This window comes from Ipomoea nil, unplaced genomic scaffold, assembly GCF_001879475.1.
Source record: "Ipomoea nil cultivar Tokyo-kokei standard unplaced genomic scaffold, Asagao_1.1 scaffold0382, whole genome shotgun sequence".
Lineage (NCBI taxonomy): Eukaryota > Viridiplantae > Streptophyta > Magnoliopsida > Solanales > Convolvulaceae > Ipomoea > Ipomoea nil.
In genome coordinates this window covers 28,275-45,818 of record NW_017616810.1, presented here as the reverse complement: position 1 = coordinate 45,818, position 17,544 = coordinate 28,275, and the positions used below count along the sequence as shown (strand labels likewise).

General features: G+C 39.5%; 1 protein-coding gene and 1 pseudogene across 1 annotated transcript; one reads left to right on the top strand and one right to left on the bottom strand.

Annotated features, from left to right (window-relative positions):
• Positions 1-6,028: 6,028 nt before the first annotated feature.
• Positions 6,029-6,442, top strand: LOC109171818. Its single transcript, XM_019320898.1, has one exon. It carries the CDS (start codon positions 6,029-6,031, stop codon positions 6,440-6,442), a length of 414 nt encoding a protein of 137 aa, XP_019176443.1.
• A 3,787-nt stretch (positions 6,443-10,229) lies between these two features.
• LOC109171817 lies at positions 10,230-11,150 on the bottom strand (annotated as a pseudogene).
• Positions 11,151-17,544: the final 6,394 nt, after the last annotated feature.

Sequence of the window (17,544 nt, the reverse complement as noted above, 5' to 3'; positions counted from 1 at the left end):
TTATATCAAATTCTTAAGGTGCCTTTATTTGATTTAATTCTCCGCAATTGAAACTTTATTTTGAATTCTTTTCACTCTTTATTCTCGAGCTATTTTATTTCATGGTTATTCAGTTATTCTGTCTAATTTTTGCAAAGTCTCCATCAAATTGCTGCTTTTGTTTTAATTCTTTAATTCCTAAATTGTGAGCATTGTTCAATTCCTAAACACTGCTCTAATTCTTTGATTCCTTTATTTTCTATAATTATTATTATTAATTTGTTATGTGATTAATGAAACTTTGTGATTTAATTTTTGTAAGTTTCATAACAATGCACTTTATAATGAGTTGCTCTTGCGATTGACTATGATGTTTAGTTGGTAAATTTTAAAGTCTTTTTTAAGTATTGCTTTAAGCTGTTGTTAGCTTTGAATGAACTGTCAAATTGCTTAGCTTATTCATATTTACTTTTAATGGTTGATTTTTAAATGATTTTATTGGCTTAGCTTAATTTCAATTTAATTATTGTGCATTTAAATTAATCTTGATCTTTTATATTCGTTTTAGTACTTTAAAAAGAAGTTAATTGTTTTATTTTTCAATTTATTAAATTGCATTGTATCAATTCCCTGTGGGATCGACCCTTGTCTTTGCACATTATTACTACAGTGAGTCGTGCACTTGCGAGGACATTAAATATTAAAATTGTCCATCAAACAGCAATATACGCAGAACCGTCATTACGTGTGGCAAGATTATTCATGAAAGTTTCAAAATTTGCAGAAGTGAATGCAATGAGGGGCAAAACAAATAGCCCCCCACGTAAATAAGCCTTCCCTAGGTACTCCCCTCTACGGGTCATGATCATTCTCTCGGATTCAAACACAAGTTTGATCCCGGCCCTAACCAACAAGGGCCCTGAGACCAAGTTCCTCCGCATAGTGGGGACATACAACACATTAGACAGAAACAGATACTTTGTGGAATTGAGTTTTATCTCTACTGTTCCTACTCCTCTTACCTCAGCAGTACTGTCGTTTCCCATATAGGCTTGATCTCCTTGTCCTTGAGTGAAGGCACGAAACTCCTTGAACATGATCCTACTCGCACAGAAGTGCCGAGTTGCTCCAGTGTCTATGATCCATTCTTCCGTGCCAGTCACCACATTTGCTTCCAGCGTCACAACCGCTGCTATGACTTCAGTCTCTTCCACCACGTTTGCTTGATGCTTGTTCTCTTGTTGGACATTCTTTTGGTCGTTTGCGCCCCATCGGCGATAGCACTGCGCCGCGCGATGACCGTTCTTCCCACAGACGTAACAAGGTCCTCCTTTCCCTTTCTTCTGGTTGCTTTTGAACTTGTTGTTATTGTTGGCTTTGACTCCTCTTTTCCAGCCTTTATTTTGTCCACCACTCCCAGTTCTGGACCTATCACCTTTAACATCACTAGATTCAACCATGTTAGCTTTTAACGTACCAGAATTAGAAACAGACCTTTGTCGATAGGCGTCTTCTATGTTGATGTGATTGACCATCTCTTCCCAGGAGTAATCCTTGGACTCATGTTTTACTTTGTTTTGAAACTCTCCCCAGGATTCTGGCAACTTCTCAAGTAAGGCATAGGTTTGTAGCATTTCACTTACCGGAATGAGTTCAGCTTCAAGGTCGGACACCAGATTCTCATATTCGTGCACTTGCTCGATCACTGGTTTCGTATCCACCATACGATAGTTGAGCCACCTCCCAACCGTGTACTTCCTCCGACCTGCATCATCAGCCCCATACTTCTTTTTGAGCATGTCCCAGATCTCCTTTGCAGATTTGTATTTAGCATAGATGTCTAACAGGTTGTCAGACATGTGATGCAGCAGAAGACCGCGAACCGTTTTGTTATCCCGCTCGAACTTAGCCCGGATGTCTTGAGACTTGTCAGTTGTGACAGGTTCAGGTGTTACAGACGCAGGGGTTGAAGTGGAGCCGTCCTCTGTTTGAGGATTAGTGGAGTCAGCAGCTTTCGCTTGAGCAGGTTCAGGAACATACGTGAGAACGTATTCCAGTTCAGCAGATTCGATGTGTATGAGCATCTTGACTGCCCAACGATGATAGTTTAGGCCGTCAAGAGGTTGAAGCTTGGCAAGGTCAGATGTAGGCTTAGGTACGAAGCTCGACATGATATCCGAAAATAAGAATAAAATTTTTGCTTTTAACTGTTGGGGAAAAATTCGGATAGAATATGTCGTAGACCTGGGGCTACTGTTTTTTATAAGCTGAGAATGGATGAATCCTGTAGGGATCAGTGACGTGTGCAAGACACTACCTTAAAAGCAAAAATTTCCCGGAGACGGTTGTAGTCTTACCGGTTGCTTTCGACCAGTTAACACCGAAGCTCAGGATTGCAGAAGAGAAGAAGAGAATTTGATGAGTGAATAAAACTGAGGAGAAGCAGGGTATTTATAGTATTGAAAATACCCGCCCCTCCCCTCTCAGCCATTCATGCTCCATGATTTTAGGAAAAATTGTGGTGAAAATGCCCACAAGAATAGGAAGACTTGTTCCACCACAACTTAATGTGTGGATGGTAGATTTGTACATGAAATCTACCTCTAAAAGGGAAAAAACTCGGAATTAAAATAAAGCCCGAGTAAAAAGCTAACCACACCGCGACGCAACCGTGCCAAGTGGCAGTGGCGCGCGTGTGGGGTTCCCTTTCATTTTCTCTCTACAATAGTTTAAGCCTTCCAAATGGGTTGGTATTAAAAAGGTGGGAATTAGTCCCTTATCCTTCCAATGTGGGACAAGAGTGTCTTCCTTCTACACACTTTAAACCACCATCTTGAATGTAATCTCCAACACAGGCTGCCGGCCAGAGAAAGGTTTAAGATTCTTTGGGAAAGGCAGTTGTGAGGGTCAGAGATGCGTATGATTTGAGTGCCGTAGTTTATATGTTTCACCACGAAACTGCCTGGAGTTGACAGGAGGGTGAGAATCGTTTCCCCAAGGTGGCTGCACGAGAGATTAAACCCCGGGTAGCCGCACCGCTCCGGTTGCCGCCCGGCGACCCGGAAAGGAAACTTGATTTCCGGTCCCGAGACGTGGTTGCATGAGTAAGGGGAGCAGTAGTCATCTGAAGAATACGTTAATGCAGCGAGGAAAATGAAAACAGAGCAGAGTAGAGGTGTATGGGTCTTCATTTTCCCTTTATTCCTGGTAGGGACTATGGGGTGGGACTGGCTGTGTAGGTGTAGCTGGCCGGTTTGTTTTGGGATCTGGAAAAGGGAAAAGTGAGTTTTTGTTGGTTGATGGGGGAGGGAGATTAAGGGAGGAGTGTTTTGTTTGCAGGTAAAGGAAAGGAAAGGCAGATGAGCATAGTAGTGATCTGGACAAACACAAGTGACTTGAAGCTCTACCTGATTTTGGAGAGATGAAGCTTATTGTTTATTGCATTTGTTTTGCATTACTAAAAATGTGGGAATAAAAAATGTTGGAAAAATTCAAAAGAGAATGTCTAAAGAGCCAAATATATCCTAATAATTTTTGGTGAAAACTGATGGGAATAGAAAATGAAGATCCTAGCTTACACATCTACTCTGCTCCGTTTTCATTGTCCCCGTCGCTTTAACGTCTCCTTCTTGATAAAGTCTTGAAACTTGTAACCACCATTTTTTACTAATTCACACATCTGATAATGTGAATATTTGATTTCTTAAGAGGTCATCATCATCCTTGTCATGTCAGCCTAGCTCCTTTCCAATTTTGAAAAAATAAGTCATCTTTAATCTCACTGTATTTCCAATTTTGGAAGTTCAATTCAATTCTCATGAGTTTTTTTCTTCAATCGGGTCAACCTTCCATCCTTGACAAAATCAGGTACTCATTAAAAGGTTGATGCTAAGATTCAAACAATACATAGTATACCATTGACCAATGCTTCATATTAACCTATTGGTTAATATTCTCTTGGAATATTTATATTATATAATCCATAATAGCAAACCATTCTTAAGTGTTCTAATAAATTAAGTAAAACTATTCACCATGGTTTAGGTGCGTAAGAATTAGCAAACGTTATCGAAGCCTGGGCAGTTAAGCAATAACCGGGTTCTTAGCTTAAAAAAATTTGTTTATTGTTTAATTTGAGGATTTGAGGTAATTATTTCACTGAGAAGAAATTGGCTGGTCAATTTTATTTTATTTTTTAAAATAAATAAAAGTAGGATGGTCAATGGTCTAAACAACAAACAATATAAATTGTCCCTTTTGCCCTTTATTTTAACACTCACTTAACACCAAAGCTAACGGGGAACCATTTTGGCTTAGAATTCAATAGTCGGAGAACCACTTTGGGTGTAATTTAAAGTCAAGGAACCAATTTGAAAAAAGATCATAGTTGGAGGACTATTTTGAGAATTAACTCCATTTAAATTATATTCTCCAAAATATCTCAAACTTCATCAATCGTAATTAATTGGACATTTCACCATTTTCAATAAAGAATTAAGGATTAACTTAAAAATTCATAAGTCATTTTTCATATTTTTCAGTGTTTAATTATAAATGGAAAATATAATGAAGTTAATGAAAAATATTTATCATGGTCAAAAGAAAATTGATCTAATTTGACAAAAAAAAAAAATCTTTCAAAGTTTATACTTGAAATACATTTTCTACATTCCTACCTCATGCTCAGCTCGGTTCTCTCTCTTCTCATTTGACATTTGAATGGCCTCACAAAATATACCAATTGAAAGTAAACAAAGTCAATATATTATTCTATCAAAAATTAAAATATAATTATACAATGTTTATGAAAATTTAGGAGTTTAAAAACCTTAAGGCAAAATCTTCTATGAAATCGTCTCATAGATCTTTATTTTTGGGACGAGTCAAGTTTTTCATAAGTATTACACTTACCCTTATAAGTAATAATTAATTTATCCATTATTAGTATTACACTTTTTCTCATAAATATTAAAAAAAAATTGCATTTTTTCCTAATTTATATGATAATTGTATAATTCGTCATTAATCCTAGCACTTCCCTTGCTCTTGTACTTGACCTAAAATGGTTCCAAAACACTCCAAACATCGTAAAACATTCAAAATCAGAGTAAACCATATCTAAATGACAAAACAAAAGAATATGCAATTAAATTGCCATTTTCACGAAATTGAACCCAACAAACATAATCAAATTAATACAAGAAATATGCACAATTTGACTCACATCAATCAACTAACTCCCATCAAATTCTTGTAAATCAAAATCAAAATTATTCATTATAAAAAATTTAAAAAGACATATAATTTTATTAGTTATATTATCTTTATTTTCTACCATTCAAAGATTCATTACCTTCAAATTTATTAAATTATTATATTCACTTACATTGTTTATTGTCTTCTTTTTACATTATCTTGTAATTAAATATCAAAGTTATAATACAAACTATGTTATATATATATATATATATATATATATATATATATATATATATATATATATATATATATATATATATATATATATTTATATTTATTTATTTATTTATTTACCAAGTATTTTATACAAATATAATAAATATTACTCCGTAATATTTTGTTAAATACTTTCACATGATAACTTACGACCCACATCTTACAACGCATGAAACATGTAGGGGAAAAACTACCACGCACTACCAAATATCAATATGTGCTTGTAAGATAAAGAGTTAATAGTACATGTTTCATGCGTTGTGAGATGTGTGTCGTAGGTTATCATGTGAAAGTATTGAACAAAATAATAATATTTATTATATTTATATAAAATACTTGGTAAATAAATATATATAACATATTTTGTATTATAACTTTGATATATTTTTTTTTTTTTGAAAATAAAAGGCTAATTCATTAATCATAAGCAGAAATTTGAAGGTCATGAACAATGAACAATGTAGTGAATATAATACATTAATAAATTTGAAGGTAATGAATCTTTGAATTGTAGAAAATAAAGATAATATAACTAATGAACACCAATGTTGCCTTTGACACTGCCCATAACACAATGGGGTTGAGGTGGGTGTTGCGTGACGATGATGGGCGTTTCTTGGCAGCGAATTGCCTTCGGATTCAAGGCCGGTACACGGTTGTTGAAGCTGAGGTCCTGTGTTTGCGTGAGGCGCTGTCTTGGTTACGTGATACTGGCATGGGGGAAGTAGATGTAGAAACAGATTCCCAGTTATGTATACATGCACTGAGGTCTGAGTCTTTCTTTTCTGCGTTTGGTTTTTTAATTGATGATGTAAAACAAGTTGCCTCATTGTTACAAGGGGTAAGTTTTGCTTATGTTAGGCGATCTGCGAACCGTGCGACCCATGCTCTTGCAAGGGAAGCCGTTTCTATGTCAGGTCCGGGGGAGTGGTTTGATGTACCTCCTGACTTTTTGGTCCCGTTTCTTGACTACGATTTAATGAATTGAGTTATCTTTTCCAAAAAATAACTAATGAAATTATATTTCTTTTTAAATTTTTTATAATGAATAATTTTTTTAAATAAATGCATTATAAACATCTAATTCTAAATTAATTAGATGCATATGTATTAATGAAATCATTGATTTTCTTTTTAATTTACATTCGTTGTGGATACAAATTGTTTTGACAGTTTGTCAATGACAATTGTTACAATTCATGTCAATAGATGATGATAATAAATAATTCAAAATATATAGTTATAATAGATATTGTTATAATTATATAGTAAAAATTAACTTACAAATTTATTTAGATGTTTTCATGCATTGATAAAATTCTGATGTGTAAACTTGCTTAATTGGAGCTAGTGAGATGTCAACATTGTCAAGTTTTTGAAAAATGGTCCTACCGTTTTAGAGTCCATGTGTAATTTTATTTATGATCAACAACTTTGTAGTTAAGTCGTGCAGGTCTAACAATGATGTAAGAACAATTTTGTCCGATAAAAAAAAAATAGTATAATATTTGTAAAGTAATATACAATTGTACCATTATAAAAATACATACAAAAAATATTAATACCATAACGACCTAAATCATACCAATAATGCAAAAGTATAATTGAAATATTAAGTTTTATTCTGATCTAAATAATCAAAAGAAGATTAATTAAACGAAAAAAAAAAACTTAACCTAAATTGGTTTTTTTTTTTTTAAATGCATAAAAATCAAATGATTTTTAAAGTTCTTGATTTATAATCTTTGATGTTTAACTTTAAATGTTATGTATTTAGTCGGACTAATTATTTGACCAAAGTTTATGTTAAACTTTATATTATATATTTTTTAATACATTTTAACATATTTGTAGTATATGTTTAACAATTATGTCAACTCTAATTGGGATGAGATTTGAACCTAAGACATTTCCTATAGAAATTAATAAGTAAGTTAAAAATAATAAATAGTTAACGGAATATTCCGTTACTAAAGTTAATAGTAACGAAATTTTGATTATTTAAGGGAAGAAAATAATATAATAGAGGGTAAATAAGGAAAATCATTAAAAAAAATACTAAAATCAAAATAATATGACCATTCATTTTAAGAAACAATATTATCGACATTTTTTGTTCCAGTTAAAGGCTTAACATTATTGACTCTTATTAGAATTGTAGATAGATAGATAGGTTGTAGATTGTAGATGTAGATGTAGATTTCTCAATTTGCATAGTGCAAAATAAAACAAAATAAAAAAATAAAATAAAAAAACAAAGCAATTTGAATTAAGGGAAATGTGCCCTGACAAGCAACAACGTAGCCACCTAGGGAGTAAAAGAGAACAAAGGAACTTCATATGCAAAATAAAACAAAATAAAAAAATAAAATAAAAAAACAAAGCAATTTGAATTAAGGGAAATGTGCCCTGACAAGCAACAACGTAGCCACCTAGGGAGTAAAAGAGAACAAAGGAACTTCATGTGTTTTCGAAGTTCAAAATTTAACTCATTCGCATTCGGGGAACCGAACCCCGGTTAGTACCATGGGAGGGTACTATGATACCACTACACCAAATGCGCTAGATGTGTACAAGTCTTTCAAAACATTTTCTTATTAACTAATTTCTCAATTTGCATAATGAAAAAAATAAAAGAAAATAAAATCAATTTAAATAAAGGGAAAGGAGGATATTGAATTTCCATACTAAATAGTAAATGAGCACTAACAAGTAACAACGTACGGAGTAAAAGAGATCAACGAACATATTATCGTCAAAAAGAGTTACATTGAACTTAGGATATATTCAATCATGATTTTTGTAGACTTTTAAAATGATAGATTTTAATAAATTTTGATTGATTTTTATAGATTCGTTCAAAACTTTTTAAAACTTTGTAAAACATTATAAAAGTCTATTAAGAAATATTAATAAACTTTTATCAACTTTTTTATTTTAAAAAATCTACAAAAGTCATTGAACTTCTAAATTGAATACATATTTACAAACTTTCAATGATTTCGATTCTTATCATCTATATAACTAGTTTTTTTACGCGCTTTGCGTGAATGGGATAATGCCCAATAATTATTTTTTAATAAGTATATTAATGCAATATTATGCATAGGTAAATAAATGTTGAATTTGTTTATTTAAATCGGTAATTTAAAGTATATAAATTCAAAATAATATATGAGAGATTGATTATAATTGTCACTATAATAAATGTTTGCAACTTTGTAATAAATATTACTTTTGGTTTAAATTTCTCTAATTCTTCTTAATCTTCTTTTGGGTAGCATTGTCATTGTTTTCATCTTCAACACATGTCCTTTTTTTTTTTCTTTTTTTTTTTTAAAATCGTAGTGTGTCATGCACTCATGTGCAATTAGGTTACTGGTTGCAGAGGGATTCATCATGCAATGAGATTATAGTGTAGGAAGCTTTAGAGTTGCCTTGCTGCGTATATGACTTGAGATTTTAGTTTTAATATGAACTCTTTATATTACAAACACCTATTGATATTTAGTAGTGGTAGTTTTTCCCCTACATGTTTCATGTGTTGTGAGATGTGTGTCGTAGGTTATCATGTGAAAGTACAATACTCAGGCACATTAAGTACAAAACTCACGCACATTAACATTACACACTCACGCACATTAAGTACAAATCTCAGGCACATTAAGCACGCGACTCACGCACATTAAGTATATAACTCACGCACATTAATCTACCGCACAATCGTATAGGAAGCCACAAATACACCTGATCCCTTCCCTATATATATATATATATATATATATATATATATATATATATATATATATATATATATATATAAGAGAGAGAAAAGGGAGGTGTAAGGTAAAATCAGGCGCCCGGAGACACCTAAGGATTTTCTCAACATTTGTCGTCGTCAACACTCAACACCTGAGCTGCGCTCCATCTGATTTTCGGAGATATCGAGATGCTGAGAAGAGATACGTGTTTGGGAGGAGGAAAATTTTTAATAATGAAAAAATGGGATACTTTGTCATTTTCATCACTTGTTCATTACATTAATATTTTCATTTCTTATTTCCTTTTTCATGCATGCATGGCCACGTACCATCATATATTTCCCCCCACACAACCAGACGACGTTGATGGTGACTCTACCTTACTGCTACGTTCTCTCTTCTCTATGGCTTCCCAGTACCACAATACCACCCTAATAGCGTGCCACGTTGGTATTTTAACCCGTTCAAATTAAAATAAATCACACAACAAAAAAGGGAAAAGAAGCCGATATTACTATTCACAAAATATTTTTTGAAAAATTAAGGGAACGCTTGGTTCAGGTTATAACATAACAAAAAGAATGTGACATTCCAAAGCTTATATTCTTATGTTTAATTTTAAAATAGAGACTTCAAAGCACTTGGAAATTAAAGCTGATCCTGAATGTTGGGCTTTTGTTGGCTAATCAGTGTGATCGATACGGTGAGAGTTCATGTTGCTCTTACATAATACTGAAGTTGTAAATAATATTTAATCATTGGACAAAATATTTTATCTAACATTATATTTGTATATGACTAATACTCTTACATAATTGTTACACCTAATTAGGCCATGTGCGTTTGCAGAAAATACGAAGCAAAATTTATTTGAAATAAAAATTAGCACATAATGTAATAGAAATAAACATGGATTTCAATAACATTTAAAACCATATCAGAGCAAATATAGTTATATATAATCAACTAGATATGAACTTCTTCCATTCTCAAGTTCCCAAATATGATTACCAACTAGATAGAACCAGCAAACTCTTCTAGCTCTTCATATTGCTCAAGCGCAGCCATGTGACCTTCTTCCATTGTCACTCACGCATCTACACCATCCATACTCTTATTCCCGAACAAGACAATGAAGTTCTTGAACGGACCCATTGGAATACTCGCGTGCATCGGTCTCCCCCAACCAAAATCCACATCGTACATTGGGAATTTACATAAGCTACTAAAAAAGTACTTATCAAACCCATCCTCGTTGTATGGCTTGTCTCCCCTTTTTGTGGATTCGTATATCTCCAAGGCCAACTCATTTTCTTTGGTCATGTCTTTCGCATAGAGCCCTTGTTTTCTGTTCCTCAAGTCGCCTACTAACTTCGCCATGTCCAATTCATCCTTGTGTGTTGTTGATATGAAAAACGTGGAAAGTAGATTTCCGGCGGATGTTGAGGCTAACCTCCGTGGGAGAGCCAACGGTCGGATATTAGCGTAGTGAAGAGTTGGGATGGTCGGAGGGTGTCGGAATCTTCTTGTATTGTCGCTGCCGAGACAATGCACTTGTAAAGAAATGCACTTACAACAAGTTCACTGCGCGTCGGATTTTGTATCCCCGTTTTGGCTTTTACCTATTAAGAATTAAGAATATAATTATTTAGAATTAAGAATAGTAATGTAAGGAGAGTTGTGCGAGGATTATGTTCAAAGTGAGCGTATCTCTTTCTTGTGTGATAAAGATCTGTGGTACCTAATTGTAAAACATACCATGGCTTTAAGGGAGTTTAGCTTAGACGCAGAGAAAAAGTATCTTTTCTGGCGACAATGTTGAGTTTCCGCCACGATCACCGGGGTGGGCAACGGAGGGCTTTTCTCCGGCGGCGGAATGACAGAATCTCTGACAAAATTTGCAAACGGTTTGACAAAATTATTCAAATCTGTCATTAAAAATATGTTAAATAGGACTAGGTCAAAGATGATAATTATCATGCATGGACCATGGTCCACCTTCTACTATAGTTAATATTTCATTATTATAAAAGTGTTGGTTTTAGTTCATTATTATAATACTGTAGGATCATTTGCATGACATCAATTTGAATGTTGCAAGAAGAAGGATTTAATTTGAACAAGTTGTCGCAAAAATAAGGACATTATGATATTGTATATATATTTGTAAATATATTTGCATTTTAGGGTTTATTTGTATATATTTGTAATTATTATTGATTAATTTCGAATTTTAGTAAATTTATTTGCATTTTAGGATTTATTTGTATATATTTGTAAGTTTTATTGATTAATTTCGAATTTTAGCAAATTTATTTACAATTTAGGATTTATTTGTATATATTTGTAAGTTTTATTGATTAATTTCGAATTTTAGTAAAATATTATTTACAAGTTACACCAAAATACATATGTATTATTATTTACAAGTTACACCACAATACACATATAAAAATATATTTGATGTTTTTATATTCACAAGTTACACCAAAATATTATTTAATTTTCAATTTTATATACAAGTATTCTATTTGTAGCTTTCAATATGTAATATTTTTGTTGTAATAATAAAGTTGACTTTGTTATTAAATACATACACAAATTAGTAGGATTTATTCAATATAATTTATATATTCAAATTTGTCATTAAAAATATGTTAAATAGGACTAGGTCAAAGATGATAATTATCATGCATGGACCATGGTCCACCTTCTACTATCGTTAATATTTCATAATTATAAAAGTGTTGGTTTTAGTTCATTATTATAATACTGTAGGATCATTTGCATGACATCAATTTGAATGTTGCAAGAAGAAGGATTTAATTTGAACAAGTTGCCGCAAAAATAAGGACATTATGATATTGTATATATATTTGTAAATATATTTGCATTTTAGGGTTTATTTGTATATATTTGTAATTATTATTGATTAATTTCGAATTTTAGTAAATTTATTTGCATTTTAGGGTTTATTTGTATATATTTGTAATTACTAGTCCATTTCACCACAACAATTATTTTTGATAGAGTTGAATCAATGTTAACAAAAGTTTAATTGGAATTAATATTATCCTAGATTGACTTGTGATGGATAAAAGTTGGATGAAAGCTTCTCGGTTGAGTACGGAATATGAAGCCGGAGTTAGAGAATATTTAGAGTTTGCAAAACGTCATCTTCCAAATAATGATGCGACATTTTGGTGTCCTTGTAAGAAGTGTTGTAATCTAAAACTATTAAGTGCAAAGGACATAAATGATCATCTAATTTGTGATGGAATTAATCTAAATTATACAAGATGGATATGGCACGGTGAAGGAGGAAGAGAGACTAGTACATCTAACATGTATGTTGACAACGAAGCAAATGAAGATGATGAGTCTGAAGATAGGTTGGACGAAATGTTCTGTGATGTTGGAGAAGAGTTCACAAATCGATCAAATGAGTTGGATGAATTATTAAATGATTCAAAACAGCCTTTATGGCCCGGGTGTAGTAAATATACTCGCTTATCTGCTGTTTTGAAATTATTCAACTTAAAAGCTGGGAATGGATGGAGCGACAAGAGCTTTACTGCTTTACTTGATTTAATAAACGATATGCTTCCAGAAGATAATGGACTCCCGAAGAGTACATATGATGCAAAGAAGACTATGTGTCCTATGGGTATGGAGTATGAACAGATACATGCTTGTCCTAACGATTGCATATTGTTTAGGAATGATTACAAAGAATTGAATGCATGTCCAATCTGTGGGGCATCTCGGTACAAAATAAGAGAGCATGTTGTTGGTAAGGCAAGTTCGAAAGGGCCACCAGCTAAAGTTATGTGGTATCTCCCAATTCTTCCAAGATTTAAGCGTATGTTTACAAATCCAAGCGACGCGAAAAACTTAACATGGCATGCAGATCAAAAAATTTCTGTTGGCAAGCTTCGACACCCAGCTGATTCTACCTCCCCGGGGTCCTCGACTACTACCACGGGGTCCTCGGCTACTATCACGGGGTTCCCGGCTACTATGCACATGGAATGATGAACCACCCCGGGGTCGCCCAACATGGGCTCGGCACCCCGGGGTCGGCCTACGTAGGCCCGGCTACCACGGGGTCGGCCGGCGCACCCCGGGTCGGCCTACGCGGGGTCGGCGTGGAGCGAGTCTCGCGGCGCTGGACGCTGCTCCTCCCGCGTACCCTGGGCCCGTGGCGGCCGGGGGTTATAAAAACACCCCCCGGTGTCCTATTCAAGCATCTTCTACTTTCCTACAACAATTGTCTGACTATTACACGTTGATTACCTCTGTAATAGAACTATTCGTTCGATTAATATAATATCATTTACATACACACCCCTATTATCATTTATTATTCGTTTATCACATTCGACATATATTCGGGTTGTATAGTCCGGACCCCCGGGTTCATATAATCCATTATTGGTGCTCTTGTTGAGAGCGGCTGTACAAGCTTAAGCGCTCTCCCCACTATCCTTCGTCCGCAGCGATGACAAGAACCGGGTCGAACACCCACAACTCGCATGATTCACGCAACACGCGCGACCTCTCCCTCGCCAACCACCTCAACGGGACCACGGCCAGTCGGCAGACCGTACCCATGGGGACGGGAGGGGACCTCAGAGATCAGATCAACGGGAACCGGCTGGGGACGGCGGAGGACCTCCGGGGTCGGCTCACCAACAATCGCCTGCTCAGTGGGACGGCGCTACCTGTCCCACCCCCAATTCCGACTCCCCAAGAAGAGGCCGTCGCACTCGAGCAGGCGGCGATTGCGCTCAACCGCGTCGCCGCGGGGCTGCGACGGGGTGCCCCGGCACCTCCACCTCCGCACCCTCCGAGGGAGCACGGTGGCCAAAGCACTCACGCGCCGCGGGCACCCGCAACGCCGACCGATGGGGAAGTTAACTCACCGCGACCATCCAAGAGACGAGACGAAGCGGAGGCCAGCCGAGGCCGGCACGAGCAACGGGAGGAGAGGAGGACTCGGCTGACCCGGACCGCATCCACACTTGGGCGGTTGGGCCCGCGTGTGCCGGCGCGAGACCACCTAGGGCCGAGGCCGGCCGCAAATGCCAGATAGGCGGAGTCGTCGTGTTCGCGGAGGTCCCGGAGCCATGAATCTCGTGTTCCGGGGCCACGGGAGTCGACCCCACCCGTGGAGCGCTCGGGGGAGACCAGAGGTCGACCTCCGAGCGCCCAGCGTGACGAGATGGAACAATTGCGCAGGCAGATGCGCGAGTTGCAGCGCAAGATCGAGGCGCGCGACGAGTCGCCGGAGCCTCGGGACGCCTTGGCCACACCTTTCGTGAAAGATATCATGGCCGAGCCCCTGCCTCAGGACTTCCGATTCCCGGCCATCAAACCCTACACGGGGGCGACGGACCCACGGGATCATCTCAACAGGTACACGACAGTCATGATGATGACGGGTGTCAATGACGCAATAATGTGTCGCGGCTTCTGCACAACTCTGGATGGCCAGGCCCAAGACTGGTTCGGGTCCTTGCCGGCGGAGTCTATCCCCACTTTTGCTGCCAAAGCTAAGAAATTTGTTACACTTTGCGGGCAGCATACAACGAAGGAAACAGTTCGCCGACCTGTGCTACCTGAAGCAACACAAGTCGGAGACTTTGGCGGAGTACCTGAGCAAGTGGAAGAAGGAGGTCATGGGGATGACCAATTTCGATGAAAGGTCCGCCATCCCATTCTTCACCAACAACCTCAAGTCCGGTCCTTTCCACATCGACCTCGTCCAGAACGAGCCAAAAACGTACACGGAGTTGATGGACCGCGTCACGCGGTATGCCAATGCCGAGGCGGCGGAGAAGAGGAAGGAGGAAGAGGATGGCCGGGGCCGGGACGACAAGGCACCTCAACCCTAGGAGGATCGCCGCCCGTCGTGATCGGGGTCCCCGTCGAGCCCCGCTACGACACCTGACCTCGCTAACCCAGCCCGTGAGTGTCATCCTGGACCACGCGGAGGACATGGGCATCGTGTCGTTCCCCGAGAAGTGCTTGAAGATCTCCCCCAAGGCCGACCCGGAGAAGTACTGTCGTTTCCATCGGTAGCACGTGCATGACACGGACGAATGTATGGTCCTTAAAATGCAGATCAAAGAGCTCATCCAAAGGGGATACCTAGGCCAATATGTGAAGAGATCCGGGCAGGACCACGCCTAAGGCCCCGAGAACGCCTGGAAGAAGAAGGATGGCGCCGGGTCGTCCGCCTCCGCCCCGCGCAAGAGGGAACTCGGCCAACTCACGTAGGACGAGGAGACCGAGCCGGACAGCCCGCCAAAGAGAAAGTCATCCACGTCATCTTTGGCGGCCCGGAGGGAAGAGATACGCCCGCTGAGAGGAAGAGGTGGGCGCGGAGCCTATACCTGGGGGAGGTCGTCCGAGCACCCCACGAAAAGAGGACACGCAAGGAGCCTATAACGTTCACCGACGACGACCTCCCGGATGGCCCCTTGCCCCACCGAGACGCATTGGTAATCAGGCTGGAGCTCAAAGACATCATTGTCCACCGGGTATTGGTAGATAGGGGGAGCTCTGTGAACGTCATGTATTATGGCACCTTCACGCAGCTGGGACTATCCCGGAAGCAGCTCTCCCATGTGCGGACCCCGCTATCCGGTTTCACCGGGGACTCCATTGAAACAGAGGGCTCCATCACCCTCGGAGTGTAGATCATCACCCCGTCGCACGTTAGAAAGTGGGAGGTGGAGTTCGTGGTGGTAAAAATCAGCTGCGCCCATAACATCATCCTCGGCCGACCTGGCTTGGAGGACCTCAGGTGCATCATCTCCATGGAGCACCTTTGCCTCAAGTTCCCTACCCCCACTGGAGTGGGTGTCGCGCGAGGAGATCAGAAAATCAGTCGGAGCTGCTACTTGAAAGCATGCCGCCAAATAACAAAGAAGGACATCCAGGTACACACCGTAACCGAGAAGGCGCTTCGAGAGGAAGTGAAGTGGCCCCGAGCCGAACCCGCGGTGGAGACGGAAGAGGTCATTCTGGACCTCAGCCGACCCGACAGGATGGTGAAGGTGGGTACAAGCCTCCCGGCCGACCTCCGGGGTCGGATCGTGGAGGTCATCCACAGCTACAAGGACGTGTTCGCCTGGGGTCCCTAGGACATGCCGGGCCCCAATCGGGAGTTCTTCACGCACAAATTGGCGGTGGAACCCAAAGCCAAGCCGGTCCAACAGCGAAAGCGCTACCTCGCCGCGGACAGACGAAAATTTGTGAAGAAGGAGGTCGACACCCTCCTTGAGATCGGGCACATAAGGGAGGTCCTATACGCGGCATGGCTCGCGAACGTAGTCCTCGCACCTAAACCACCTACGTGGAGGATGTGTGTGGACTACACGGACCTTAACAAGGCATGGCCCATGGACCCCTTCCCGCTACCCAACATAGACCAACTGATGGACGAGACGGCAGGATGCGCGCTCATGAGCTTCTTAGAAGCCTTCCGGGGGTACCACCAAATCTTCATGCACGAGGACGACGAAGAGAAGCGGCGTTCACCACCCTCGAAGGGGTCTTTTGTTACCGGGTTATGGCCTTCGGGCTCAAGAACTCGGGAGCCACGTACATAAGAATGGTGGCCAAAGTGTTCAAGAAGGTCCTCGGCCGTAACCTGCAAGCTTACGTCGACAACATGATCGTGAAAAGCACGGAGGCCGACCTCCACATAGCCGACTTGACTGAGGTACCCCGAAGTTAAAACGGGGACGCGGACTTGCTCTCCAAGCTCGGCCTCGGCACCCCGGAGCATGTCTCCAAGATAGCACGGATTGAAGACCTCTAGAGGTCCAGTCTGGAGGCCTACCCTGTCCTCCCCATAAAAACTCGGCCCCCATGCTGGTTAGACCACCTGGTGGAGTACAAGAGAACGGGCACCCTGCCAGCAGACGAGGCGGCCGCTAAGGCAGTCAAGAGGAGGTCACCAACATATGTCCTCCTTGGCGACACCCTTTACAAAAGGTCCTATAACGGCGCCCTCCTCCGGTGTTTATACCCAGACGAGGCTAGGTCCGTCAAGGAAGAGATACATGAGGACACCTGTGTGGCACACCAAGGAGCCTTCGCCATGGCAAGGAGGGCCCTATTACAAGGGTACTTTTGGCCAAAGATGGCCAAGGAGTGCGCGGAGTACGCACGGGAGTGCCCGACCTGCCAGCACTTTCACGCAGAGCCAGGTCGGCCAGCAACCAGCTACACACCTATCAGCACGGTGATCCCATTCTCAAGGTGGGGAATCGACATAGTCGGGGCCCTACCCATGGGGTCCGTGAAGAGGAAGTAC

Coding starts and splice junctions, on each gene's coding strand:
- LOC109171818 (XM_019320898.1), top strand. CDS start 6,029: ATGGGGTTGAGGTGGGTGTTGCGTGACGATGATGGGCGTTTCTTGGCA.